Source organism: Stigmatopora argus, chromosome 15 (assembly GCF_051989625.1).
Source record: "Stigmatopora argus isolate UIUO_Sarg chromosome 15, RoL_Sarg_1.0, whole genome shotgun sequence".
Classification (NCBI taxonomy): Eukaryota; Metazoa; Chordata; class Actinopteri; order Syngnathiformes; family Syngnathidae; genus Stigmatopora; species Stigmatopora argus.
In genome coordinates this window covers 1,628,795-1,655,978 of record NC_135401.1, presented here as the reverse complement: position 1 = coordinate 1,655,978, position 27,184 = coordinate 1,628,795, and the positions used below count along the sequence as shown (strand labels likewise).

Here is a 27,184-nt window from a genome sequence, read left to right as displayed (position 1 = left end):
TGGCGTCGCCTGGGGAACAGAACCCTCCTATCATCCCTCTTGAGCTGCTCTTTGCTAACCCTCTTGGTGGAGGAGGGACGGGGCCAGCGAGCGTGCATGTTCATGTCTTACGATCAAACAGTCAAGTCTCAGGTGCCATGACAACAAAAACGTGTATGCACACACTTACTTGCCGTTAGCCAACAATATTCTGCGAGAAGATTGTGAGGTGGATTGAGCTTTGCTTTTGCAAAAGATTGACCTGCCAACCTCAGTTTTTATTTATTTATTTATTTAAAATGCATTCACAACAGCAGGCACCTTTTATATCCCAATTAATATTGTAAAATTAATTGTAAAACCTTGAACACTACGCACAAACCAATTTGTTTTCTTTTAAGTGTACAAGCGTAACTCTTTAAAAAACATAACTGAAAAGTTAAATTTACGCAGTTTTAAAGCAGTTTTTGTTGCTTATTGTGGAGGAAATCATAACTTAAAGGAAATGGAGACATTTCTTTTAGGTCTCTAAATCCGTGATTTTTCACATCTTAATACATTTACCGCAGAGATAGTTCAAATGTGAGCCAAATGTGAGCTTTCACTAAACAAGTACAGTAATACCTCCATTATCCCAGTTAATGTAGACCAGACATCCCCCCAAAAATTATATGTATATATATTTTTTTAATTTTTATTTATTTATATATATATATATATAATATTTATTTTCTTTATTTATATATATTTTTTAAATATTTGTTTTATTTTTTTAATTTATATATATATTTATTTTCTTTATTTATATATATTTTTTAAATATTTGTTTTATTTTTTATTTTTTATTTTTTTTACCTCAGTGCTGAGTTCTAGTAGCAAGCGGAGGACGGGGGAGTGGCTTCCGCTGGCGAATTCGAGCGTGGAATTTCACATTTTTATGAACTTACAAAAAAAAATTGAATTAACCAAGATAAAAATTTCCCACAGAAAAAAACCTGATGTAGCGAAACCGCGATGGTTGAAGCATTGGAGTGGATTGCAGGAATGGCAAAAGTACCTGCGCGATGGTATCCTCTAGCTGCTGCAGTTGTGCTTGAAGTTGACTCATTTTGGCATTGTAGCTGTTTTCCTTCTCTTCCTGTTCTGACGTCAGGGCCTGCCGCAGGTCCTCAAGCTCCGCCTCTTTCTCAGTCTTGAAAGAAATGAGAAAAAGAATGAAATAAAGGGCATGCCCATTCATTTATCAGCATTGTCTAGTTCTGTGAAATGTCAAAAAAGAAAATAAGAGCCTTTTGGTCTAAAATCCTTGCACATCAGCGGATAAAAAGATTACTTGTCCGTCCCCTGTTCAGATGGCAGCGATGTAAAAAACACGTGCATGCGCGCCCCCTCGTATAGGATGGCGGGATTACGCGAGAAACCCGGTTTGACTAAAGCTCCATTGGGAACGGGTCCAAAAAAGAGGAGGAAAAAAAAACCAACTAAACCTTCAAATGAATTGGTGCATCTGGAGATTAAAAAGCGGAACGTCGCCAACGGACAAACGGCAGCGTGAAATAATCCACGGAGATTACATAACAACAGCTCAGATATGACACGCTTGGGGAAGCGTAAGAATTCAGGCGTGGAATTTGCTCATCAGGATTTATGCGTTAAGTACTAATAAGTAAGCCATTCTATTTTGTTGAGAATCATGTTTTTTTTACTAAATATAAATACATATTTGATGAAAAGCAAATACATTTTAAAGACTATATTACAGTTCACTTGATTATAAATAAACACTCATTTATATTCAACATTATAGTAAATGTTCTATATTACAGAACAGATCGAGATTGGGCAATAGTGTTTGTTGGAATAGTGCTCCTTTAAACACAACCCTTTTTTATCATTTAACATATTTTACAATTCATGCAAATAAATGGACAAAGAATGGGATTATTATGAAGCAAAATATCAAAACTATCTCAAAAGGATGCATCCTGAAAATTAACCCATTTCTCAATATGTAGACAAATTGTGATATGCACTCAGTATGATTTTCTAAAGTTAAAAAAAAAATGAAAGAAAGTAATTTAATTGTAGAGTAGTGCGATTTTGGATTTTAGTCAAAAGCATCTCTCACCTTGACGTGCTGGATGTCAATTTGCAACTGGGCCTTGAGAAGCTCCGCCTCCTCCAGGTAGTGCTGCCGTTTCCTGCACGACTCTTCGTCAAGCTCCCTTCGACATGCCTCCAGTTCCCGTGCCGAAACGCCTTTCAGCTCCTGTAAACAGAGCAACAATGCATGGTCTGTTTTTTTCTTCTTCCACAGAATGGTACAAATACACTATTGTGAACGGCGGAAGATTGAATAGCGAAGGCCAGGAACCTCTCGTTACCGCCCCACGTCATTGGCGTTACGAGACTCACGAGAATGATTCTCTCACAATATGGAGAGACAATGATTATCAATACCTGAGGTGGATCGTGTTTAAGTTTCATTGACCGTAACCTCTGTTAACAGACCTTTAGTTGGAGCTGGAACTGATTGCGTAGTTGTTCATTGTCAGTGGTGAAGGCCTGCGTGAGCTCCTGAAGAGCAGTCCCGTGTTGCTGCTCCAGTTCTAGAACCTGAGAATAGACAGTCATTTGCTGTTTACAAAACATAAAGAGGAATGACCGTTATTATTTATTATTTACCAGCATAGAAAAAAATACCATGACTTTTATTATTAACGGAAGATACACTGAACATTTTGGAGGCTACCTGGTCACCGAAAACTAGCAACCAGAGCTAACCCTAACCCTAAACCACTCCAAGTCGCTAAGCTAACGGAACTGTTCTTCTTGAGCCGAGTGTAGCTAAAACAAGGCCGTGTACATGCTGGGAAAGTCACTAACGTTGACAGAGCGTCCGTTGTTGAGCTGAAGTGCTGCATCATGTTAGCTTGCTAGGCTAAATGCTGCTCATGTTAGCAGTATCAAAAGTAATAACTCAATTAATCAGGACTACTGTACGTGATTTTGGTCATTGTTCAATCCATTTCAACTACTCTTTCCGTGCTCAAGTGAGACTAGTGACAGTGTTACAGCTTAAACTTTCTTTTTGTAAACTCGATTTAAAGTCTGGTGCGACTAATTATTACCTGTGCCTTCAGGGTACTCAGAGCTTTGCAGTGTTCGGCATCCAATGACTCTTTTTGAGCAGCCAGTTCCGTCTGTGCAAAGTGGGGGAAAATAAATAAATAAAAAAATATATGGAAGAGTATTACAAAACAAAATGTATTCCGGGGAGAAAAGACTCGGTCTCGGTTTTCGCCTTCTTGTTCACCTGGTGATTAAGGTCGAGCTCGGCCGCCATGGCTCGAAACTTGTCTACGTGCATCTGAGCAAGTTCCTTTTTCACCTCTTCTCTGACCACCTCCTGCTCTTTGAAGTAACGCTCCTTCTGACTGACGAGGTCTTGATGGTGCTTCTGTTCCAGAAGGATCATTTCATCACGCAGCGCCTGGCGTTACAAACAACAACAAAAACGTCAAATAACTCCATAAAAACAACCAACTTTGAGGACCAAGACGACGGTTCTCCAAAGGCGGGCTCTTACGTGTACTTCCTTCAGGTAGGTGGCTTCCAAGGTGTCCATATTACTGAGCATCCTCTTTTCAATTTCATCCACTTCCTCCTGGTGTTTCTGAGCCAGCTCCGCCTCTCGAGCCTCCAGCCGGGCTCCGACCGTTCCTCGGTACGAGGCCTCCAGGGCTTCCAGGTCCTCCTGGCGCTTGGAAGCGAGAGCCGAGATCTGGGCCTTGTGCTCCGACCTTAGCCGGGCGACGGCGGACGCCAGCCGCTCATCGTGCCCGGCACCGATACACTCCAGTTGTGCTTTGTGTTGGGCCTGGAGCGAATCCACCTCTTTGGAGTGCTTCTCCACCAGGGTGGCTAGTTCCTTCTCCAATTGAGTCTGATGCTTCTTCTGCAGCTCCGCCAAAGACATCTCATTCTTCTGGGCCAAGCGTTGCTCCAAAACAGCCTTTTCTTCCTCAAATCTGAAGAAAACAAAAATATTTGCCGATAAGGAATTCATGGAAGTTCCACTTTATTTGAAGCATCATCCATGACATCTCTCTCACCCGTCTAAAGTTTGTTTCAGTCGCTCGTCAGCCTGCCGTTGGAGCAGGAGTGTCAGCTCTTTCATTTCCTTTGCCGTGGTGCTCGTCTCGTGTTGTAGCTCAGCTTTAAGAGTCTGGGGATCTACAGAAAAAAAGCATGACAAAACAAAGGATGGGCACATCAATATTAACTTCTTCTAGGTTAGGTGATGACTTTGGGACATTGAAAAATCAAACAAAGAAAAAAAACCTTGGCATTTAGGGTCACTTTGGTCAAAATATGGTCGACAAGATGTTCCTTCGTGACCCAAAATAACATGCCAACATGCTAAAACACATCTTACACTCCGCCTTCTTTGCTTTTTCCTCCGAGAGCGCTTTTTCCAACCGCGCTTTCTCCTCTTCCATCTCCTTCTTGACGGCAGCCAGCTCGGCGTGGTGCTCCTCTCTCGCCCTTCTCATTTTCTCCTCGCTTTGTTGCACCAGCGTTTCCCTCAGGACGAGGCGCTCCTCATCATGCTCCCTTTTCAGCTGCCGCGCAAACGTAACCGTTCAGAATCCCGTAACCGTTCACCGTTGCCGTCTCGACTACCGTTCGGGTGGCCGCGCTCAGCTCGCCGTTGCGTTTCTTCTCGTCGGCCAGCGTGTTCTGCAAGCTGTGGATGAGCGTCAAGCTGGTGTGGCGCTCCTCGGTGCAGCCCCATAAACGCAGTTCCACCTCGACCTGAAGGAAACCACCACGCGTCTGTTCAACGTCGGCCCTTTTTCCCCCCGTGGCGAGATCCACCCTCTCACCTCGACTTGTCTGGCGGCCTCCGTGTGCACGCGGGTGACCTCTGCAAGACACGGACGGGTTCAAGTCGAATTGATTTAGCGTTCCCGCGGACGTGGAAATGTGGGAAGAGCGTCAAGCACCTCGCAGGTGACGCTCGGAGAGTTTGGCTCGGAGCTGCTCCACTTCCAAGGAATGGCGACTTTTCATCTCCTGCAGTTCTCGGTAGTAATGGGCTGCCAGATCCGAATGCACCTACAACCAAAGTTGGGATTACCCGCGTGTGAGGTGGCAAGCATGAAATGAGTCCTACCTTCTGCAATTCTTCCTTAAAGGACGATTGCAGGTCGTTTATCTCCGTTCGATATTTGGCTTCCGATGGAGTGTCGGGTCCTTCCTAGATGGTGTGAAATATTAAGAAATTAGAAAGTTGTTCAAGTAAAAATGGTTGCTGGAAGTCCCGCCCATTTCCCATGCATTACAGGTTATATTTTTAAAAAACAATTTTGGTGTAATGTCCCTTTAATTCCATGCACTGTGAGGACTGCTAGTTATTGAAGAAAAATCACTTTTCAAAAAATGTGATGCTTTTATAAACACTTTGTAGTCAGTGATTTTTAAAAAAAAATCATGCTTAATTTTTTTCACCATTGCCAATTCTTTAAAACTACAAGTTAAAAAAACACAGAAAAACAAAGTGAAAAAAATTGACAGGATAAGATTTTTTTTCTTTTTTAAATGATCTTTTTTGGGGGGCAGATTGCGCAGTTCTAGGGAATAGCAGTACTCGTAATTTCACCTTTTGTTGGTCCATTTGAAGGCTGTCGTCCCATAGCACGTCCTCCGTTTCTCCTTTTGCCGGATCTTGAGATATGAAACTAAATTGAACAGGCGATGAGGGGGGAAAAAACAACAACATTTGAGTATTTTAGGAGGTTTATCAAGGTGTATTTGTCGGAATACCTGTGTTCCGTGGATTTAAGCAAAGAATCCTCCAAAGCGCTTTCCACCAGCTTCATCTGAAGTAGAGCAATTTCTTCTCGGTAGCTCTCCTCCGACACGCGCAATCGCTGCTCAAAGTACCTGAACACCAGGAGATCAATTTCCATTTGATACAGAACAAAGAAATCGGTATCGGGTCGCTTGTACCTCCTCAAGCCCTCCAGCTCGACCTCGTTCTGCTCTTCGATTTCACGCTTTTGCTTGTTAAATTCCACCTTGAGGCGCTCCATGTCGTCCACGCGGGACGAGCGAGCCAGCAGTTGCTCCTTCAGTTCTGGGATGGAAAAAAAAGCAGTTGACTAAATGATTCCAGTTAAAAAAAATTCCATATTTCTCCCGTGCCCCATTCCATGAAGCAGAATAACCGCCTATCTTAAAAATGGCGGTCTGGTAACATGTCGTATGACAAAGCTCACCTCCTAACTCCTGACGACTAGTTCTCATGCTCTCCAGCTGAGCCCACAACTGATCCACTTCCTGCTTGGAGGTCTTCTTCAGCAGATCTTGTTCTTCCCGTAGCCGCGACATCTGTTCAAAAGAACCGCGCGAGACGCCGCCTGTCAGACGGGACTTGAATTGCGTCCAAAAAATGACGTCACTGTGACTTTTAGAAAGATTTGATCACTGTTTCTGATTTGACTTAATTCACCTCTTCCTGCAATTTCCGACGCGTCTCTTCTAGTTGCTGAACTTGCTGCTCTTTCTCCTGAAGCAAGGCCTTGTGGCTAGACACCAAATTCTCCAGAGAACCTGAACCCATTAAAATAAAAAAAAAAGGGAAATAACATCCTGGTGAAACATGCTAATCATTTCAAAACCCCACACACGACTTCATTTTTTCCAAAAAGACGGTGTTCCTGGATTTACATTGTATCTGGCAACCTTTTAAGGTTGCCAGATACAATGCCTTTGTGGCAAGGTTGGCAGATACAATGTAAGTCTTTATCTGAGGAGAAAACATACAGGCGTTGATATTCCTGTCAGCCCAGGCCCGTTTCAGCTCCTCCTGGAGTTTCTGCTTCTGCTCCTGACTTAAGATCTCCAAACTTTCCAAGCGCGCTTTGGACTCTTGCAGCTCGGTTCGGGTGCGGGACAGGGACTCGTTGGCTTCCGTCAAATCTCGGCTGGTTTGCGCCAATGAGGCCTGGCTGTCTCGAAGCGCCGACTGGGTCCTTTCGGCTTCGGACGCCCACTCCGACCTTAGGAGCTGGAACGCCAAGCGTGGTTATTTCAAAAAATGCGAATGAAGCGTTAGGGTTTTTTTGGGAAGGCCTTACGTTTATCTCTTTGGTCTGCTTCTCCTCCATGGAACCTTTTTCGTAGGCAAAGCTCTCTTTCAACTCTTCTGTACGGGCAACCGAACAAAACAGAAAAGAAATTGAAGCCCAAGATATTCATTATTGGAGCCGGCCCGTGTGCGGTCGATTGGTCGCCCGGACCGCGACAACGGGCGACCAACAATGGCCATGACCAGTTTCACTGAGCCGACGTGTGAGTGTAGAAGAGTTTGTATGTACGTGCGCTGTCCCTGTAAGAAGCTACGTCAGTCAGGGTCTTAACAAGTTCTCCAACAAAAAACAATAAAAGTCTGGGAAATTTGGAGCTTTTCTTTAGCCTAATAATGACTAGGGCATTAAGTATGACTAAATAGTCATTCGCAGTTTGTATTTAGGGAATTTGAGCAACAATTTAAATGGTAATTATTAATAACCTTCCGGGCGACCAATCGACCGTGCACCGAGCCGGCCGTACTCACCCATGTCTCGTTGATGCGACTGGCGCAGGCGAAGCTCCTTGGCCTCATTCTGCATTCGGATGAGGTCCAGTTCCAACTGGGGCTGATCCCGCAGAGAGACTTGCACATTGGTGAGATCCAAATCCTGGGTGACCTCGAGCGGGGACGTGTGGAGGTTTGTCAGGCTCATGTGAAAGGCTTCTAGCTCACGAGCCTTCTGCGCCTTTGGTTTCAAAGCGGTGCAAAGTCAGGTTAACATCCCCGTCTCTCGAAAAAGCTGTTTTTTTTTGTTTTGTTTTTACCTGTGCCTGTTCCATTTCCACCTGGTGAGCAGCCTCCAGACTTTCCGTCACCTCGGCGGAGACCTCCAGCTTCAGGCGGCGGAGCTCTTTCTGCTGTTTTTCCAACAGCTCGGACACCGCCCGCTCGTGCTCGCGTTCCGTAACCTGCACAAGAAAAGGAGGCTCCTAAAAAAAGCTGAAAAAGGAACTGAGGAAAGCGGGTATAGTGGATTCAGAGCTGCCAAATACTACAAATCTTTTGTAGTTTCATACCAAACTATTAAATACGCATTTTGTATCAAAACTACAAAAGTAAAAAAATATACAAATAAAAATCATCCAATGTTTACATGAAAAAAACCTATAATTTTCGGGTTTGGCTCACCATTTGAACTTCCTTTTTTAATTTTGCTTGTTGCCGAAACCTCCCATTATTTTGAAAGGTAATTGGCGTGCTCACTTCCTTTTCAATGACACGTCAGTTACTTCAAGATGTGTGTTAACAAAGTCCGCGACATCAAAAGGTTAGTTGATTAGCCCATTTTATTTTTTCCAAAAATGAACTATTGACAAAAATATTATATTTGAAACTGTTTAGCTTATATTGAGCTTGATTTTTGTACACGTCGCCACAAAAATCCACGAGGAGAAGCGCTCACAAAATCTGAAAATTCTCTTTACCCACTACCAAGTATCATTTTTCACATTTGGAAGCTCTGTATATTCCGTTTGCAGTGTCAAAATGACCACACTTGGCATTGGTTTAGGGTTCATATTTTTCCACCCGACTTGGAAGGTGGAACATCTTCAATTGTTTTTTTTTAACTTCATTATTAGTGCTTAATATAAAAATCAAGATTGAAGTAACTGGCTACTGAAATACCTGTTTGATGAGGCTCATCTGTCGCTTCTGTTCCTGCTCCATGGCGGCTATTTGCCTTCGCAGCTCAGTTTCCGCGTGGCTGTTCAATTCGGAAATCTACGAGAGAGAAAAGCTCGGGTTAAATAGTCTTGGCGCCGGTCCCCGGTTTTCACCAAGGATGAGCAGCCGTTAAACACCTCTCGCCGATGTTGATCGTGGAGCTCCTGTCGTAGGCTCTCCGTGGCCTCCTCCACGACCGAGAGCCACTTTTCCGTGAGGGCCTTGACCTCCTCCTCTCGCTCGGTCTTGAGCGTTTGCAGGATTTCTCCAACTTGTTTGTCCTTCTCCTGCCTCTCGTCCTCCCACTTTTCTCTCTCTCCGGCGAACTGTAGGAGCAAAATATCAATAAACCATCTGGACTTCTCCCAAAACGGCCGCACAATGGAAGCGCTCGGCCGCCATTTTGTGGACGCTCACCTCGGCATCCTTGATCTTGATCAAGTTCTCGAACTGATCCAGTTCCTCCTTAAGCAACTGTTCCATCTTCTCTTGTTGGCTCCGGTATATTTCTCTCTCCCGGAGTGCCTGAGCTTTTTCCCCCTCCAGGTTTCTAATCTCGCTTTCCAATTCCCTTCGAAGGTCATCGGCACTTTGCGAACGACAGTGCCAATTTTCCAGTTCTTCCTTTAAGCTGGTCACCTGCGTTTGGAAGCTCAGGAGCTGGACACGTGTTGTTTGGAGCTCTTCTTCCGTTCGCTCCATTGCCGTCGTCCTTTCGTCCAGGAATGCCGATGTTGTTTGATACTTGTTTTTTATTTCCTCAAGTTCCGACAGGAGCTCATCATAACTGGCCTAGAAAAGGAGAGACGTAGTCGCCGGTTAGTCCCAAATTGAACAAATGTACATCATCTCAGTCGTAAATATTGTATTTACTCAAAAGATCCAAGATGGCAGCGCACACGGATGCAGTGGCTCTTTGCTCTCTCGTTGACAATGTGCAATATCTTAGATTGTGCAATATTTTAGAATTTACCTTGACTTTTTATGTTACTTATGTTTTTACTGAGAAACACACACTGTGGAGTAGCACCACTAATTTTGTCATACGCAGCTGTTGTATAATGACAGTACAGGGACGATTCGCCGAAGGACGTTTCGCCGAATGGACAGTTCGCCGAACGGACGTTTCGCCGAAAAAATTAAAGTGTATAATTTATTATTTTATTAAACAAATAAAAGTGGGGATGTTTCTCATTGTGTAGTTTTTTTGTGCCGAGGTTGAAAAACATATACACACACGATCCGGGGGCCGGGCGAGCGCGCGAATCCCGTTTTGGCGAAACGTCCATTCGACGAACTGTCTGTCGGCGAAACGGCCGTCAACGAAACGTCCGTCGGCCAAACGTCTTTCGGCGTAACGTCCGGTCACGATAATGACAATAAAGGCTTTTGATTTGATTGATTGGATTGAAAAGCAAATACATACCCAATAAGGGCCAGAAATGATTTTTTAAATGTAAATTAACGACAGTTAGATGTTTTTTTTTGGTTTTCGTAGTTTGGATACAAAATCCATATTTAGCAGTTTGGCAAAAAGTGACGTAGTAAACTACTTTTTGGCAGCTCTGTAATACTACGCCTTTAAGCAGTGTACTTGAGTAATTGTACTTAATAAATGGGATTGTGTTTTCTTTTAGGTCACCGATTGGCACTCAATCATTTTTCTGGTATTTTCCTCAACATACCTGCAATGTTTCCAGGCAGTTGTCATCCACCGCCTGCATTTGCGGCCTCTCCGGCCCATTTTGACATGGCGGCGAAGAAGTGTCGCTCTCCTCGTACGTCTTATCGTCCAACGTTGAGACCGTAGGGGAGGCTTCGGACGCCATTTTTTCCTCCTGAAGGCTGTCTTGTGCAAGGCTTTGCAAGTTGAGCTTCTCCTCGGCCCATCGTCTTCTCTCCTTTTCGTCCTCGACCTCCCTGTTGGCGTCCATAAGCTCCTCCGTAACTTGAGCCCACCTAGAAACAAAAAAAAATTGCCGCTATGACACGAGAAAAATTAAATCGTGTGTATATACTATATTTTCTCGCATATTAAAAAAAATATTCTTTTCACTGGGATGGATGCAATAACGGTGTTGTCGATCAAAATAAAAAATATTCTTTCTTCGGTGTTGTCAATTAAAATACTTTTGGGCTCAACAGTGGGATCACCTGCTCCTGGCTTCCTCCAGATCTTCGGCGGTCTTGCGGATCTCTTCTCGCATGGCTTCCAAGTCGTGGTCTTTCATCAGCAGCTCCTGACGCAGCTCCTCGCACTGCTGGTTGAGCAGCTCTCTGGCCAGATCAGTCTCAGCGAAAAACCGCCCGGAGACGCCGCTGGTCTCCGCCGGTTCGAAAACCGTATCGTCCCAGGTTTCTCGCGGGACGCATTTGGAGATGGACAGCAGGGCTTGGTCACTGAAGACATCGCTGTCCAGCTCGAACCTGTAAGAGCAAAGAGCAATAAGGACACGGTGTCAAAAGTAGACTGAAACAAAAAAACTAGCCGATTGGCCGGCACAGGAACAATCTAACCTTTGTTCTGACGAGGTGTCCAGAGTTGCGCAAGATCTCCCGGGACTCCACGAAGATGGCGCCAAGTAGCGCTCCATGACAAGGTCTCCAGCGAGCGACAGGTAATCGTTGTCCTTGAGCGTTTTTTCGGAAGCAGCTTGGTCTTGGTTCTGGAGCTCCTTGAAGGCTTTCAGGGCGCTAACTTCTTTAGCGCTCTCCTCCAATAGCCGCTTGACTCTGTCCAGCTCTTCCTGGTGCTCCCGCTTTAACGTCCTGAGCGACTCCTCTCGACTCAATCGCTCTTCCTCCTCCTCTTCAAGCCTCTCCTTCAGCGCTTCCTTCCGCGTCTCCCCGTCCTTTCCTGCGTCCTCCAGTAAGCCGCTCTGGGAGGCGACCGATGCGTCTTCCGAGCCGAGGTCCTCGTTTTGGGAGACGGTCCCCCGCCGCCGTTCAACCGCGTGGTGGACTTCTGGTCCGAGCTGACTTTTGAGGCGTTGGAAGTCCACGCCCGTCTACGGAACACAAGTTTATCCAGATGAGCTTTTTGCGGTACGTCAACGAAAGTGATAAGACGTCAAAGCCGTTAGAACCGGGACGCTCGGTTTTGAATGATCATATTTCGTTATCACTGATCCCGTGTGACGCTCGCAACGGATTGGACGTCTACCACTGTCAATGTCAAAGCCATCAACTCAACGTATTGGTGATTTTAGACAAAGGTTTTTTGCTTTCTTTTATATAAGCTATAAAAGTTGAAAAAGTTCAATGAGAGAAATTTGGAAATGTTGGCTTTTATGGATTACAAGCCAATGAACAATAGCTAAGATTAGAAATACACTTTGACCTATCAGAATGACAATTACAGTCGTACCTCTACTGACAAATGCCTCTAGGTACAAAATTTTCAGGTTATAAAATTCTGTCAGTCTTCTTGATTTTTTAATGTTGTTACATCCTAAAAATTAGGGGTGTTTTGGAGGTCATGAAATCTGTAAAAGCGGATGCTCATTGAAGCAGACACGTACTTGTTGGAGTTTCTTCTGGAGGGCCTGGATCTGACCGGCGAGGGACTGCACTTCTAGCTGTAACTCGTCTCGGCTAGCCAGGGCCTCCTGCAAGTTGCCACTGAGTTTGCCAATGATCTCGTCCCGCTTCTCCACCGCTTGCTGCAAAGTACAACAAAAAAATAGACACTTTCAATTCAGGTTTATGCGCTGGACTGAAGACAAATTGGGCGTAAGAACCAGTGAGTCTGACGGAACGCGATGGTGCAGTAAACTTGGCTGAAAATGTCAAAACCGAAAATGGAGCTGACGTGATGTTGCACACTAAACTCACAGTAAATAATTCAACATGAAAAAGTGAAATGTATCTTCCTTTTAAATTCATTTCCCTGGTGTTTCAAAAGCCATGGCAGAACGACATTTGATTATTAAATTAGCCGTACCTGTAATTGCTCTTGGCTGATGAGCACAAGCCGTTCCCCGTCTCGCATTTGACCAACGGGAGACTCGTCGGTCTCCCCGCCGAGAAGCTCCGCTTCCCGTCGGCCAAGCGTCGTCTTCTCGGTGGCCGGCGCATTCTGGGGAAAAAGATGGAAAGACACAAAGTGTTCCGTTGACGCTTGGCCAAAAAAGACATTGGGGAGGGGACAAACAAACACGCTTGCTAGCTGAAGGCTGGATATGTCGGTAAATGCAGGCCAGGTTGCTATGACAACATGGCTCACAGGCAACATGATGCTTGCTGACCCATTTCTGTGTTGTATGTTTATAAAGTGGAAGGCCGGGTTACGAGGTTATTCCGTTAAAGCGGGCGATCAAAATGCAAATCACTGACTGGCAAGACATTTTGTCCAGTTCTTATGCCCCTCCCACCACAAAGGAAAACTGGAATTACAAATGAACTAGGGTCAGAAAACGGGCGTTAAAATGAGCAGACAAAAGTATATATTTAATCAATGACAATGTCCAAGCAATGCGACAGAAGGAATGAATCAGGTAAGAATGATCAGTTTTTTTTGTAAACGTATGCATTTTTAGGTTTAACTTCCTGGACAAAGATTGCTTAATTTGAGACGATAGCTCATGGTCTCGAAGCTGGAGGCGATAACGGCGTACCTCGAGTACGGAGTTCCGCTCGGGCTCCTGGCGATCGGTCGTCGTGGGCGGCGGTGGCGCTAGGTGGCGGTCTTGCGTCGCTCCGTCATCCTGCGAGACAGCCGGGCCCGCCCTCGGCGCCGCCTTTTTCGCCGGCCTCGCACCGTTGCTCTTCGCCCGCTTCTGTCGAAAGCTAGCAAGCTGCGAAGGAAGGACAGCGAGAGGTAGACGGACACGTAAGTCAGTACCGCCGAGCACCACCACGCCAGCAGCATGCCTATCTTTTCCGACAAAAAATAACGGGCGAAGACGCCCTCCGAAAGGAAGACAAAATAGGCCAGGAGATCACAGCGGAAGCCAAAGTGAAGTCCCAAAAAGTAGGAGGCAACCCAAAGCGGATCTGAGAAGCATGCGAAAAAAGCCCTTCATTCATTTTTAAACATCTTCAATCCACTTGAGGACGTTACATCCGTCACGATCTGGTTTTAAGCAGCTTGAATGAAAGCGGTTCGCATGGCGGGAGACAAAAGTGAGCTTCGCGAGGGACGCGCAATGATTTAACGGAGGATGCTACGAGTCGAGGCGGAGGATCGGGAGAAGTCATACGGAGAGAAAGCAGAAAATGTGTGTGTGTGTTTGCACATATCAGAGCGCTCATTCCATTGGAGGTGACATGGCCTTGGGGGAGCTACTTGTTGCTTTGTGTACTGAGTTGCATGCAATAATAAGCTTGGAAATAAGGCTTTTAGCCTTTCAACCGTAAACCACCCCACAAAAATCTTTTTTTTTTGCGGAGGGGATCTATAATTGCCAAAAATTGCATTTTACGTACACTATATGAAGGTTATATTTCCTTTTGCATTGTTTTCTGATGTTGGAAAAACCATTTACCATCCAAATGTGCTAAAATTAGCTTTCTGGGGTCATTCATATATTTATTATGAGTATTTTGTCTTGAGAAAATTGCAAGTTTTTGGAATTGAGAGGCTGAAAAGGTCCAATGAAATGTTCGTCCGCGCTCGTATTTTGTTTACAATTTGCGGGAGGATAATAAAATAAAATAAAAAATTCTACACGGCTTTAAAGTAGCTGTGGTTTTAATACCGCTGATCTGAAGAGAAATAGATGGAAAAATCTTGTCCTTGGAAAAAGTCGTCAATGAATTAATAAAAAATATGACAAATGAAAGTCACCGCAAAGCATTACCATAGCAACACGCCATGAAATTGGCCCCACGTCTCAGCGCAAGAGTGGAAGTCAATTATGAACAAATAAGAACACCCTGATTGGTCGCCCGTAAGAGTCGTCAATCCAAAAGGACAACAAAGAGTGACATTTCCTCCGTGCTGACTTACCGACTTCTCACGAGGCACCTTAGATGATTTCTGCATTGGGAATATCAAGGATTCAAGATCAAAGGAGTTAAATGTGCCACAATTTAGGATTTAATTTAGAATTTATGTACATAATTCTCAATCATTGTACACGGTATTCTGTGGGTAATGGGGGAACAAATCTGCCAAAATGATCTGATATTGAAAACGACCAAAGTCTACCAGGACTACTAACCATCTTAAAACTACTATACCGTGACTACGTTGATTAGTTTTCTAAATTTGATCCTAAATAAGCAGAGAAAGACAACCCCAAAATGAGACAAATGTAGTTTTGGGCCATTTAGACCTTAAATAAATTTAAAATATACCGTAAATTTAAAATTACAGTAAAAACAACAAAGCATTTATAAATTCCCGGTTTACCTAAAAGCACCGTAAGGACACTTTGTAATTGACTTGAGTAAACATTAATAGCATATTTTTCCACATTACTTTCCTGAATTATCGCTATTTTGACTGGTTTATTTTGTCCTCGCCACTGGAGCACGTCGCTCGCGTTTTAGGCGCGCAAAATGAATACAAATGGAAATTGTATCATTAACAAAAACAACTATCCACGAAAATACGCTTATTCTAATCGGCTAGGGTTGACAAAGTGGTAAAAAGTGAGTTCGGGACATTCATAGCCAACTAAAGTCCGTGACAAAAGAGTTGGCTAACATGCTAGCATGAACAACATTAGCATTCGCGTACTCTAACCTTAGCTCTCCCGACCTCCACTTTCCTCCGGCGTTCATCTTCATCCATCTCCTTGATAAGAACCAAACATTAAAATATCCCGAACCGACTGGAAGGCATAACTTTTATTCCTTCCGAACATTAATTAGAGAGAAATCTTTGAACTTCCTCAAGACGCGCTCCTGTCAACCTGAGGATATTCAATATGGCCGCCAAGCAAATTCCGTGTTTCTGGTGGAACGAGCCTATCAGAATCGTCGCATTTCCCGCCTTTGGCCAATAGGATTGTAATTTGATTGTCAACAGGGGTTGAAGTATCCGCCTCTTCTACAAAATCAAACTCGGTAACCTATCAAAATAAGATGCAAAACGTGACTATATTTGATCCAGGAGCCAATGAAAATTCAGAACAGTCAAATGTAAATCAACTACTAAGATGTAAACAATTTAGGGAAAGTGGAAATACTGTCGTTTCGGAACGTTTACAGTTTACGAAATACAAAAAACATCATTAGTAGAATTTGGCTATATACATACCAAATACATTTGGTGTTGAACGTTGTCTATCGTCGTTTTTCAAGCACGTTGTCGCTGTTAGCATAGAGAAAAACAATCAAAAACAAGATACAACGAATAAATGTATCCAACATTAAAATATGAATGTGTTCACTGCCTCTCTTTGTAAGATTATTTTTCATGATAATCCGCAGAATCAAATCACAAGTCAGTTAAGGTCAATAGAATTCACAAATGTAAACGGAATTGAATAGTGTGGTTCTAATAAATGATACTACAATTACTGCAAAATTTTAATTATCGAAGAAACAAAAAAGAAAAGATACGCCCGAACAGGGACTTGAACCCTGGACCCTCAGATTAAAAGTCTGATGCTCTACCGACTGAGCTATCCGGGCTTCGACTATGCCTGAGACTGCTGCCTAAAAGAAGCAAATCTTTAAACACATTCATTTTAATGGGTGCTTTTTTTTACATTTATACAAGACTATTTTCCATCAATGAACACACACACAACAACAAAAAATCTTAACTACCAGCCTCTCGTTTGATTGATAGTCACTTTTATGGCACTTTCCATGTGTGAGTCACAATAATCAAAATGAACAATCCATGGAAACATTCAGGCGACACATGCTAACTTAAGTCACTACGAGTCGTTAAAGTGCGTCAAAAATTCGTGACCAAGTCATTTCCCTATTCTTATGCTGAACTCAACAAAAACCAGCTGTACCTTTGCAAGGCGAAATGATGAAAGTCATGCACATGTGCTGCGGCGAAGGGTCCCGTGACCTCAATATTTTTACACAATTCACAATGGCCGCTGCAAAAAGAGTGTAGAATAAGTGTTATTTTTTTTATTATCTTAAAACAATGCAATTCAATGTTTGGTGCTGTACCAGCAAGGTCCAGCCAGCAGACACTGCATCTGTAGTGGTATATTATACTTAAACTAGTGCATTCACAAAACGTATTTGATGATCCGGTTGAATTCAGGTCAAAACTGAAATGCATTTTATGTGTTTATAAAGTACCGTTTATTGTTAAGCTACTTTCTCGTCTCGTGATGTCAAAATGTGAACGAATAAGACGACACGACTATGACTATCTTAAATAAACCCCCTTTCAAATTGCCCAATCAAATCATCAAACTTACCGGAAAGCCAAATATCCCTAGATTTTGTGAGTACTGTAGTATAGTTCTACTCTTTAAAAACTCCCTTTTATTGTCCCATAGACTGTATAAAAAACAAAAACAAAAAAAGGAATGGTATTATCCAGTTATTTACCAACCGTGACCCTTTAAAGAGCAAAATAAACCCCAAGGACTGATTCCGGGTCGTCTCCGCTATATTTTTCTTTGTATCAGAGTCCAGAAAAAAACTCCATAGTGTCTTCGAGCATCTCTGAAGGGAAGAAACCATCTGCCTGCTCCCTCGCATTTGCTAACAAACCTGGAAAGAAAAGCAACAGACGCATCCGTTTATTTCAACGTTAACCCGTGCCGGACAAGCATTCGGCAAATCTACCTTGTGTAAGTGCGGCGGCAACTCGTCCTCAGAACTCTCCTCCGGGAGCGACTCGTGGCGGCGTGGCGCCGATTGGGACGGCTCTTCTGCCCAGCCGCCCATCGGCGAGCGGGCGGACCTCGTCGTCTTTCCCCCTGCGCCTAAAGCATCTGCGTTCGTGGGCGGGAGAGTTAAAATTCCAACCGTGGTCCTTATTTAAATGCCATTTACCCCATTTTCTTGCATATTAGACGCCTCCGCGTATAAGCTGAACTCTTAAAATTGCCTTCAAATGGTTGAATTTGACAATTTCTCTAGTATAAGCCGCCTCCTGGTTCATCATTTTCACCTCCATTTTCATGGTTTTAAGAGGGAGTACAAATGTATTACTTTGAAGGGAAAGTGGTATTTCTGATACTGTAAAAATCGATTTCTGGATTGCACATTCCAAAAGGGGGTTGCCTGCATGTTGACACATTCAAAAAGGAAGTCATGTGAGCAGTACAACCAGGAAGTGTGTCTAGTTTGTCATCCCAAGGTAAGATGGTGGCGCCCTGAGCGAGCAAAGGAGATTTTTTTTCACATTTCATGCAAGATATGCTTAGTTATTTTTTTAAACTTAATTCATAGACGTCAAAATAAATTTTGTTAAGCGTTTTATCTGTTTATCTTTTCTCTATTTTGAAATAAATGACCAGATTGTCTTGCGTAATGGCGTTTTGTCCTTGTCGCCTTGCAGTTTTGTGCATGTCAAGTCTAATTTGTGCGCATATAAGCCGTACCCTCGATTGACTCATTTTTTTAGCGACAAATATGGCGTATATGCGAGAAAATACAGTAAATGATCCAATCTCCTCAAAAGCTGGTGAAAAATCGCCGATAAAGACGGACAAAGATAGGATACTATAGAAATATACGTCAAGGGGTAGTTACCGTAGCGCGGGCGCCGGTCCCCACCCGGCGGCGCCAACGCCCCCTCCGCGCCGACGACGGCGCCGTCGGAAGACGAAGAGGTAATGGCGGCGGCGGGACCGGGTGCCGCCGTGGGGAAGGTGTGCGAGCGGGGGAAGCGTTCGTGGCGGGAGCCCAGAACGCTCTTCACCTCGTCTGGGACGCCGCCATCGCTGCTCTCGTCGCTCTCTTGCCTGTGCCAGGTGTGGCGGGAGAGGGAGTCGCCGCGGGATTGCTGTTTGTGCAGCTGATAGGGGAAACGGACAAATGGCGGGGGAAATATTAATAACGCGGCAGCTTTAAACGGTCTGCCATCAAACTCAATCGTACTCGACGTACACAATGAAATGCCTTCATTTTTTCCACAAAACCAGAAGTTAATTCGCCCCCTGCCGTTAAATGGCAGCCAACGAGTTCATACGGAACCTTGAAATGCCTCCAAACCGACAGGAAGGCACCTGGCGTTGCTCAAAAATCAGCAGGAAGTGACAAATGAACAAGAAAACCCCTCAAAATCAATAGGAAATAATCCACAATTTATTGTAAATACCCTAAAATGGAAGTGGAAAAAAATAAAGTCAGGCATAAATGCCTGCCATTGTCACCGGGTGGGACGAATCATTGGCCCCTCCCATTCGAAGTGGATTGGACGTCGTTGAGCACGGACAATAAGTGATATTTTTTGTGGCCAAAAAAACGGAACTGGTCCGACACGCACGAGATCTGTTTGGCCTAAATGTGTCCCGCCGATGCCGAGCAAACAAAGTGGGACACCCGTGTTGTAGCCACTTACTTCGTGTATGTAAAGCGCGTGGACGCTCATCTCCGTGGAGGCGTACTCGGACAGGACCAAACTGCTCAACTGGCCCTCCCACGCGCTGCTGCCTGAACTGATGGTTGTGGCGTCCAACCTTTGGGAGGAAAAAGTCAGTTGAAGAAGCAGCATTTTTAAACATGTATTTTCTTATTTTGTTGCTCCTATACTTTCAGTCAAGAAGCAAATACCCGGAGCCGGTCATCGCCCTGCTCAGAGGCCCGGCGGTCCGGTACGCCGCGCTGAAGCTGCCTCCCAGGTGAGGACCGGCGCTTATGGGAGAAAGGGAGCGCAAGGCCGCCGCCGATGTCGCCGTCGCCGCGTGACCGCCCGGTAAAGCGTCCCGGCCAAAATGTACCGAGGCCAGAGCGGAGGGCGTCGCCGGGAGATTGGCCATCAGGCTCCTTGGCTGAAAATGGCGAGAAGATAAACCACCGGGCGGTGAGGTCGAGGATGGGGCGCCGGCGTGCACCTCGGATTCGGACGACGGAGCCCCGGCGGCCTCCCGCTGAACTCGTTCCTTCAGCTGGCTGATGAAGTGCGTGGTTTCCCGCGGAGGCTGCCACTGCGGGTTGGTGATGGCAAAGTGCATCAGGGACAACTCCGTCTTGCCGTCCTCCGCCTGCTGGTAAACCGACGCCTCCGTCTTGCCCGCGGACATCCACTGCCGGGGGAATTAATTTTGATTAATTGCCAGAGTTGAGACAGCTTGACTGTCATTGCCTGTATTGACTACGATAGATGTCCAATTGACCCAAATTAGCTTAACTTTTGGGGCCAAAAATAAAATGGTTGGTCCCACATAGTTGACAAGTTGTCCCCACCCCAGCAACCAAACATATTTTGACACCCCCAGCTCTAAGTAGTCCAGCAGGTCCAAAGAAAGGACTTACCGCAGGGTGGCCGTGTTGTCTGACGTCCATCTGGGCGAAGGAGCAAGTGTCTCCCACGCCCACCACCTCCACGGTGAAATTGCGAAAAAAGTCGATGATCTCCAGCGATTTCCTCCTCAGGCAGAAGATGAGGATGAGTGGCGTGACCACCGGACTCAACAACTCCTCGAGTATAAACATCTACGAGGAGAAAGGACAGAAGGACAGCACTTCAAAATGTGAGTTATTACGAATACTACAATGTTTTAACTCTTTACAGTCATTTTGATCCATTTCCAAGCCAATTCTTGTCGATTTGAGGGCCTTTTAAGGGAGCCATTAATTGTTTATTTGGGGGTATTTCCAAATCACTTTCGATTGATTTTGTCTTCTGTTCATTTGGAGCCATTTCTGGGTCATTTTGCGTTTATTTGAAGCCATTTCTGGGTCACTTTCGACTGATTTTGGGGCATTTCTGGGTCATGTTGTATTGATTTGGGATCAGTAAAAACTGACCGCTAATGAAGATTTTTTTAGCTTCGAAAGTAATGACAGCCCATTGATTGTTTTATGGTGGAGGTTGAAATCGGTTAAAAAAAGACAACTATAATACAATTTAAAAAATGGAACTTCTCCATTGACTGAGCCCATCAGTCCACTATTTACAAAGTTTTCCCCAACCGCTGTTATGTCATCATTGAATCCAAGTATCCCATTCATACTCACGGCTTTGTACTGGAAGACTTGGGAAAATTGGTCCCGCGTCTCGTATCGATGCGCGTTGCCCTGCCAGTGGTCAGGCATGTAATGAATGTGAGCCAGGATGACTCGCAAAAGCTGCTCGGGACAAAACACCATGTGCTTATCGGGGATAAATGACCTGGGGGACACAGAATAATGCATTAATGTGGGTTGTTTTTTCTTCCTTCACCCTTCCCATTGTTTCTTATTTCCACACCGTTTCCAAAGCGCATTTAATGGCAATTCGGCAGCCAGCCTGGCCTGCATCCCTCTAATGTAGCACGTGAAGTGTCCTGTCGTTCCAGCCTTTACCAAACTACTTACCTAATACATATTTTGTATCAAAACTAGCAATCGTTTGCTTGAATTTCCTAGTTTTGATACAAAATGTGTATTTTCCTTTCAGCAATTTACATTCCAAAACATTAAAATGTCGCCATTTTAACTTACCGTGACAGTTTGTTTCGAAACGCAAATAAATGTGGCATTTTTGCACATTATTTTGAAAGTCAAGTCAAGTGCTCGCTTCCTTTTCAACGACACGTGTTTTTTTTAAGATGTGAGCGCAAACCAAAACGTGAGTAATAGTTGATTTGCTGTTTGTGTCTTTTTTTAAAAATGAAAATTGAATTGAATGCTTTTCATCCCACCTGCACACAGTGATGCACACGCCCAGCAGAGTGACGGAGGACAAGACGTGCTCGACGGCGAGCACGTCCTCGTCGTAGATGGTCAGGGCGATCAGGACGGCCAGGAGGGAGCCGGCGAAAAAGGCCACGTTCTTGGCCACCACGGTCAGCAGCGGAGACAGGAAGCAGTTCATGTACTTGGAAGCGGGCTGGCAGGACGACAGAGAGAGGAACGAACGACACGGAGGGCCAATCAGGACGCGTCGCGGCGAGCACTTCCTCCTTTCCTCAGCCCTCCGCTAACTCACCTTGTAACCTTTGCTGAGCCTGGACAGCAGCTCGTGATCCAACTCGTTGAAGTGGCGCAGGTAGCATCGACCGTACAGCGACCAGCATCGCGCCCCGAGGGAACCCGGCTCTCGCTTGATGACCTGGAAGACGGCACGCTCTCGAACCCGATTCCAGGCTACGGCCCCGGCGAGGAAAGGCCTACCTCGGTGTAGCTGAAGAAAGCGTAGAGGATCTGCCACACTAAGATGACGGGGCACAAGAGGAGGTTGGCAATTCCGATCCACAGGATGCGCGAGGCCAATCTGTCGGCCAGTTCCAGGCGGTTTCCTCCTCTCTTGTACTCGGACTTGAGACTCCACTCGTTCTCAAATAGAGAGCCTGAAGAAGAGGAAAAAAAACCTGACTTGCATGCGTTCATTCGTCAACTGTGCGCTTGTGACTAAAAAGGTCAGGATGATTATACTTTTTTTGTTGTAGTTTTTGTCTTTTAGGTTTTAGTAACTCAAATAAAGTGAATAATAAGTCAAGATGAATTATAAGTCAAATAAAATGAAAAATATGTCTAATAAAATGAATAAGTCAAAATGAATTATAAATCCAATAAAATGAATAATAAGTCAAATAAAATGAAAAATAAGTCCAAAAAAATGAAAAATAAGTCCAACAAAAGGATTAAATCTAATGAAATGAATAATAGGTCAAACTAATTATAAATCAAATAAATGAATATGTAATTTTTGTATTAACAACTTCTTTTTATTTATTTATATATCTATTAACTTATTTATGACCTATTTATTTATGTCTAAAATGTATTTTTCTGTGTCTATATTCTCACCCTCTTGCTACTGTGACAGTGAAATTTCCCGAATACGGGAGACATAAAGTTATCTAATATAATCTAAAATAATATGAATACGTCAAATCAAATGAATTATAAGTCAACTAATAAAAAAAAAAGAAAAAAACCAACAACAAGGACTTGAGTCTAGAGGCCTTTAGCCTGTGAAATGAAAAGCAATATACTAGAGGGGAGTGACAAACCTGGTCCCCAAAAGAAGATCAGTTCAAAGTTGTACTTGAGTCCCCTCGTGAAGAACACAACCTCCCCCAGTAGAGGAAGTCCAAAGCGCACAGGAAGCAGAGATTTGTTCACCAAGGCCACCTGCCAAAGTCAAACCAACAAACCTCTAAGAAGTGACTTGACTTGGAATGAAACTTGTTTTTAAAAAGTTAAATGACAACCATGTAGTTTTTGAAGCGGAGGATGCGGTGGTAAATGTCCAGCTCCGTCAGCTCTTTCTTGTGAATGCAGATCTGGTGTTCCTTTTGGCTCTCCACGATCCTGGCCTGGACTTCCTGCCAGGTGGCGTACGGCAGCTCCGACTGTTTAAAAACCAAAAAACAACAACTTGGTGGATGGAAAATCATTCTCGTATGGGAATATTTTCATCTGACCATTGTCATCTTCAGCGCGTGAATGTAGAAGGATCGGATCTCCCAGTAGCAGCAGACATTGTAGATGAATTTCACCAGGCGGTGAAGCCAAAACACCCCAGAGATGATCAGCACGAAAATCACCAGGCCGTTGTCTCGGATTCTGTGGAACAATTTATCCGGTCCAATTTGGCAACATTTCAAAACATTTCAACTTTAATGAAAGATGCTGAACAAAATAAGGTTTTTTTTTGAAAAAAAAAAGGTAGATCAGGGGTGCTCAGACTTTTGGGCATCCAAGATCTACTTTTCAAGTAAAGTGTTTGTAAAGTATTGGACAGAAAGCCTAAAATGCACCACCAGTGTCAAATATTAAAAGAAAACGCCTGAACTGGGACGATACTGTTAAATATGCTGAGTTTACAAAATCTTCCAACACAAAGCTCCTCCTACACTGTAAGATTTTGTACCCAAAAATTCCTATACATCAGGGGCTGGCTCTAGAGGTGACTGTGTAGTTCCCTTCAAAAAGAGTGCTAAATTAGCTAAAAGCACCTTCTCTCTTCATACCTGGACCTCAATATCAATTAACATACATCAACTCCCGTCCATCTCTGAACATCTTGGCCAATCATCTTAAAGCCTGGCTGTTTAACCAATAAAATTGCCATCACAATGCTAACTATGCTACGTGTGGGTGTGTCTAGTATGTGTCATGGTTTATCTTCAACCTACACAAGGAACTAAAGATGGAAATTAGCCCTCAGCTACAATCTTACCATGAATCATTACGAACCACGTCATGAGCACCCCTGAGCTAGACCAATGGGGAAGCCCTACCGCGCGCTGCAGACTTCCAGGGGAACGAAAGCGTCGGGCAGGATGACCTTGGATGAATCCGTGTGGTTGACAAACTTGTTGGCGAAAAGGATGTCGTAGTCCACGCAGTTGGCCAGGAACACCGTGAAGCCCACCACAAACAGCAGCTGACTGCAAATACAGACACCCCCGTTAAATGGCAACCCAAAAAATAATAATAATCTGCCAGGACTGAACATTTTTAAATGTGAACTATGACGAGAGTTACTCGTAGCTAGGTTACAAGTGGGTAAAATTAGGCAAGTGAACTTGTACAGTCTCCTAGCTAAAGTGATTAGCACGTGAACTAAGCTAACTCATGTGGGAAAATGGCTTTGACTGCATACTCACTAAGTCTGTATTAGTATTTTGTCCAAAGGTTATTTTTACTGAGCAGTGACTTACCAAGCTATTTAGCAACTAGCATTTTTTTTGTTTTGGTATCAAAATGGGAAGCAAAAAAAATGATAGCTTTGAGCAAATATAGAGGCTAAAGCATACACTAGCTCGAAGAACTCTCCCAGCAGCATACACGTGAATCCATTCTTCTGATGCAAATTATAAACGTAAAGAATGTTAAGGAATATTTCAATCATTTTCTCTCCGTTTTTGCTACTTTCCCACCGTTTCATGAAAGGCTTCTTAATACCCCAACCAAGTTTGAAAGGATATTCGCTGGAAGAACAGGTCCAGGTTCTCAATGTGATGCCAGTGGGCTGCAATAAAAGAAGAATATTGTTAGCAAAGACCACATCAAAGAGCACTTTTTTTAGGGGTAATGGCTACATTTAGTGCCCTCGGTGACGTGCATCAGCAGGTTCTCCTCGCCCGGCGGGGAGTCGCTGTACGACGCCTCCAACCGCTGGTACTCCGTATCGAAGTGGGCCATGGCGCCGTCAGTTTTGCGTCGCTGCAATTCCCGCTACAACCTGCAGTTAAACAAAAATATCAGTTTTTATTATGACTTCTCATAGAAAAATCTAGCTATCATTGAAATCATGCTTTCACCCAGATTTTAACTATATTCCTTTATGTTCAATCATTGGGATTTTTTTGTTTTGGTCACATGTTTACATCTGACGTAACTCCTCCCGCCCCCCCATAAATATTTCTTCTAGATCCGCCCCTGCTAATTTCCATGTCACCTGAACGTGTTTCGTTAGTTGTCAACAACACGGAAACAATTTGAAAAATGTCGTTTATTTTTACATGCAAATGTTTAGAATGTATTTCTCTGGTTATATTTTTTTTTTTAGGTTCCACGTACACGCTCACCTCCATTCCAACGAAGCAAGTCCCCTCCAGCTGTGGATATTCTCCATTCTTGACTAGGCGAAAAAGGAGAACTATCTCAGACGACATCAACCCAGGAGAAGTCAATTGGGTCACACAAGCTTCTATCTTACATATAAAGAAATACTGTCAGAAGACGAAGTAAATAAAAGCCACATTGGCTAGCTCGAGCTGTGAAACCGACTCAGGTGTTATTGTTGACAGCAGGGAAAAATGCCCGCTTTGGAAACAAAATTCTACCGTCAGTTCAGCTCTTCGCACAGTCGTCGTTTCTCAAAATGTCTTTAAAAAGGCAAACTTTCCATTTAAGCGGGCATATGTTCCGTTTTCTATTCCTTCGCGTCTTCCGCAGTTAGCTTTCGTTGTTAGCAAGTAGCTCTTCGCGTCTGTCGAAGGTCTAACGTACCAGAAAACCAGCCAATAGAAAAGGCGCTCTAGGAGGTCATCACCCAGTAGCCAATCATATTTGAGCAAAGGCGAGCTTTGATTGTAGGGTGTCCTCTCACTGTAAACAATGTTTACGAGAGTTTGCCGCCACCTGCTGGTTGCTGCTGGTTGTTTATCCTAAAAGGAAGAAAAAAAGTTAACGATAATTGATTTTCCTTTTAATATTCACAAATATTTTTGTACAACAACTCGGAATAAATTAATGTATACCAGTTTTCCTGGGATAAATCAAGAAAAGTACATAGTTCAAATAAATACATAGAAATCCTATATGTAATGAAATAAATCATTATTTTTTACATTTTTTGTACGTTTTCTCGAGTCAAACGTTTATTTAACGAGATAACTCTATCGATCTACGAATAAATAAATAAATGTTATTTGTGTAGTGCTTTACAACGAACTATTATTGCCAAAAAATGGATTTGTGAATAAACGCAGTTTCAAAATTGACATTATGGAAGCTGAATGCTGCAACAAATACAGCATAAGATGATCTTAAATATTATATACACATATGTCAATCTACTGCACTACAAACGTCAACATCTACCTGTAATGTGCACGCATTTATTTATGCCCCCCTCAAAACAACAACCTGAAGGCGCTGACTATGCATAGCCAAGATTAAGATTCGCACAGTCAAACCCGCCTTCTGTCGCTGCCTTGAATATTTAAATAGTTTATGCTTGCGTTGGGACAGCTGGGGGCTTTTTATGCACTGCTTGAGTTGGACGCTTTAAAAGCAGTCGCTGCGTGAAAATCGTGCACGCGTGTGTACTTTGACAGAATAGAAAATTCGTGTATGTAAAGCGCGAGGACGCTCATCTTCGTGGAGGCGTACTCAGACAGGACCAAACTGCCCAATTGAGCCTTACTTGCGCTGCTGCCTGAACTGACGGTTACGGCGTCCAACCTTTGGGAGAAAAAGTCATACAGTCGGCAAAAATTTCAGCCAGTTTAAGAAGCACCATTTTTTAAACATGTATTTTCACATTTTGTTGCTCCTATACTATTACAGTAATCCCTCAAATATCGTGATCAATGAAAAATCGCAACGTAGGGCACCCCCGTGGTAGCACATTATTACTGTAACACTAGCTGTGCTTTACATTAAAAAGCTTTCCGTTTTTTGACCTTGATTTAAAAAAAAAAATGTTGTCCTTTTAAATGTAAACAACTACCTTGTATTCCATATGAACTATTAAAAATAAAGCCACCTTGCCTTATTGTTTTGGCACAAAATATGTACAGTAATCCCTCGAATATTGCGGTTAATGTAGACCAAACATGGCCGCGATAATCGGAAAAACACAAAGTAGGGTCACCCCTATTATGACTACTTTTTTCCCTTCAGTGCTGAGTTTTAGTG

General features: G+C 43.8%; 2 protein-coding genes, 1 long non-coding RNA gene and 1 other non-coding gene across 5 annotated transcripts in view; all 4 read right to left on the bottom strand.

Annotated features, from left to right (window-relative positions):
• The window catches only part of pcnt (pericentrin), a 33,295-nt gene extending 17,632 nt beyond the window's left edge, over nucleotides 1-15,663 (bottom strand). The window contains exons 1-32 of the mRNA XM_077621402.1: nucleotides 15,477-15,663; nucleotides 14,736-14,765; nucleotides 13,402-13,581; nucleotides 12,729-12,863; nucleotides 12,307-12,447; nucleotides 11,303-11,793; nucleotides 10,940-11,212; nucleotides 10,471-10,744; nucleotides 9,203-9,577; nucleotides 8,923-9,111; nucleotides 8,747-8,842; nucleotides 7,885-8,028; nucleotides 7,604-7,805; nucleotides 7,125-7,192; nucleotides 6,811-7,054; nucleotides 6,497-6,597; nucleotides 6,264-6,375; nucleotides 5,995-6,121; nucleotides 5,809-5,928; nucleotides 5,645-5,723; nucleotides 5,159-5,242; nucleotides 4,989-5,100; nucleotides 4,869-4,909; nucleotides 4,666-4,797; nucleotides 4,418-4,604; nucleotides 4,095-4,215; nucleotides 3,569-4,010; nucleotides 3,296-3,472; nucleotides 3,111-3,182; nucleotides 2,491-2,595; nucleotides 2,108-2,248; nucleotides 1,037-1,171 (exon numbers count right to left, since the gene is read on the bottom strand). Coding sequence (XP_077477528.1) covers nucleotides 1,037-1,171; nucleotides 2,108-2,248; nucleotides 2,491-2,595; nucleotides 3,111-3,182; nucleotides 3,296-3,472; nucleotides 3,569-4,010; nucleotides 4,095-4,215; nucleotides 4,418-4,604; nucleotides 4,666-4,797; nucleotides 4,869-4,909; nucleotides 4,989-5,100; nucleotides 5,159-5,242; nucleotides 5,645-5,723; nucleotides 5,809-5,928; nucleotides 5,995-6,121; nucleotides 6,264-6,375; nucleotides 6,497-6,597; nucleotides 6,811-7,054; nucleotides 7,125-7,192; nucleotides 7,604-7,805; nucleotides 7,885-8,028; nucleotides 8,747-8,842; nucleotides 8,923-9,111; nucleotides 9,203-9,577; nucleotides 10,471-10,744; nucleotides 10,940-11,212; nucleotides 11,303-11,793; nucleotides 12,307-12,447; nucleotides 12,729-12,863; nucleotides 13,402-13,581; nucleotides 14,736-14,765; nucleotides 15,477-15,524 — 5,178 coding nt within the window. The 5' untranslated portion in view covers nucleotides 15,525-15,663. The remainder of the gene's footprint in view (nucleotides 1-1,036; nucleotides 1,172-2,107; nucleotides 2,249-2,490; nucleotides 2,596-3,110; nucleotides 3,183-3,295; nucleotides 3,473-3,568; nucleotides 4,011-4,094; nucleotides 4,216-4,417; nucleotides 4,605-4,665; nucleotides 4,798-4,868; nucleotides 4,910-4,988; nucleotides 5,101-5,158; nucleotides 5,243-5,644; nucleotides 5,724-5,808; nucleotides 5,929-5,994; nucleotides 6,122-6,263; nucleotides 6,376-6,496; nucleotides 6,598-6,810; nucleotides 7,055-7,124; nucleotides 7,193-7,603; nucleotides 7,806-7,884; nucleotides 8,029-8,746; nucleotides 8,843-8,922; nucleotides 9,112-9,202; nucleotides 9,578-10,470; nucleotides 10,745-10,939; nucleotides 11,213-11,302; nucleotides 11,794-12,306; nucleotides 12,448-12,728; nucleotides 12,864-13,401; nucleotides 13,582-14,735; nucleotides 14,766-15,476) is intronic.
• A 633-nt stretch (nucleotides 15,664-16,296) lies between these two features.
• Nucleotides 16,297-16,369, bottom strand: trnak-uuu (transfer RNA lysine (anticodon UUU)). Its single transcript has one exon. It is a non-coding gene; the product is annotated as a tRNA-Lys (tRNA).
• A 1,047-nt stretch (nucleotides 16,370-17,416) lies between these two features.
• atg9a (ATG9 autophagy related 9 homolog A (S. cerevisiae)) lies at nucleotides 17,417-25,731 on the bottom strand. The gene is made up of 19 exons (XM_077621321.1): nucleotides 25,348-25,731; nucleotides 24,859-25,001; nucleotides 24,745-24,788; nucleotides 24,574-24,638; nucleotides 24,055-24,204; nucleotides 23,236-23,377; nucleotides 23,023-23,163; nucleotides 22,822-22,942; nucleotides 21,980-22,155; nucleotides 21,795-21,917; nucleotides 21,508-21,695; nucleotides 20,843-20,996; nucleotides 20,138-20,317; nucleotides 19,717-19,908; nucleotides 19,436-19,653; nucleotides 19,224-19,341; nucleotides 18,413-18,677; nucleotides 17,501-17,649; nucleotides 17,417-17,425 (listed from the first exon to the last, which is right to left on the bottom strand). The coding sequence occupies exons 2-19, from the start codon at nucleotides 24,959-24,961 to the stop codon at nucleotides 17,417-17,419; spliced, it is 2,538 nt and encodes an 845-aa protein (XP_077477447.1). The 5' UTR covers nucleotides 24,962-25,001; nucleotides 25,348-25,731.
• A 483-nt stretch (nucleotides 25,732-26,214) lies between these two features.
• The window catches only part of LOC144089593 (uncharacterized), a 12,690-nt gene continuing 11,720 nt past the window's right edge, over nucleotides 26,215-27,184 (bottom strand). Inside the window, exon 9 of one of the 2 annotated variants that reach the window (XR_013305109.1) lies at nucleotides 26,215-26,728. This is a non-coding gene — a long non-coding RNA (uncharacterized LOC144089593). The remainder of the gene's footprint in view (nucleotides 26,729-27,184) is intronic. The other variant, XR_013305108.1, reaches the window with a different exon arrangement.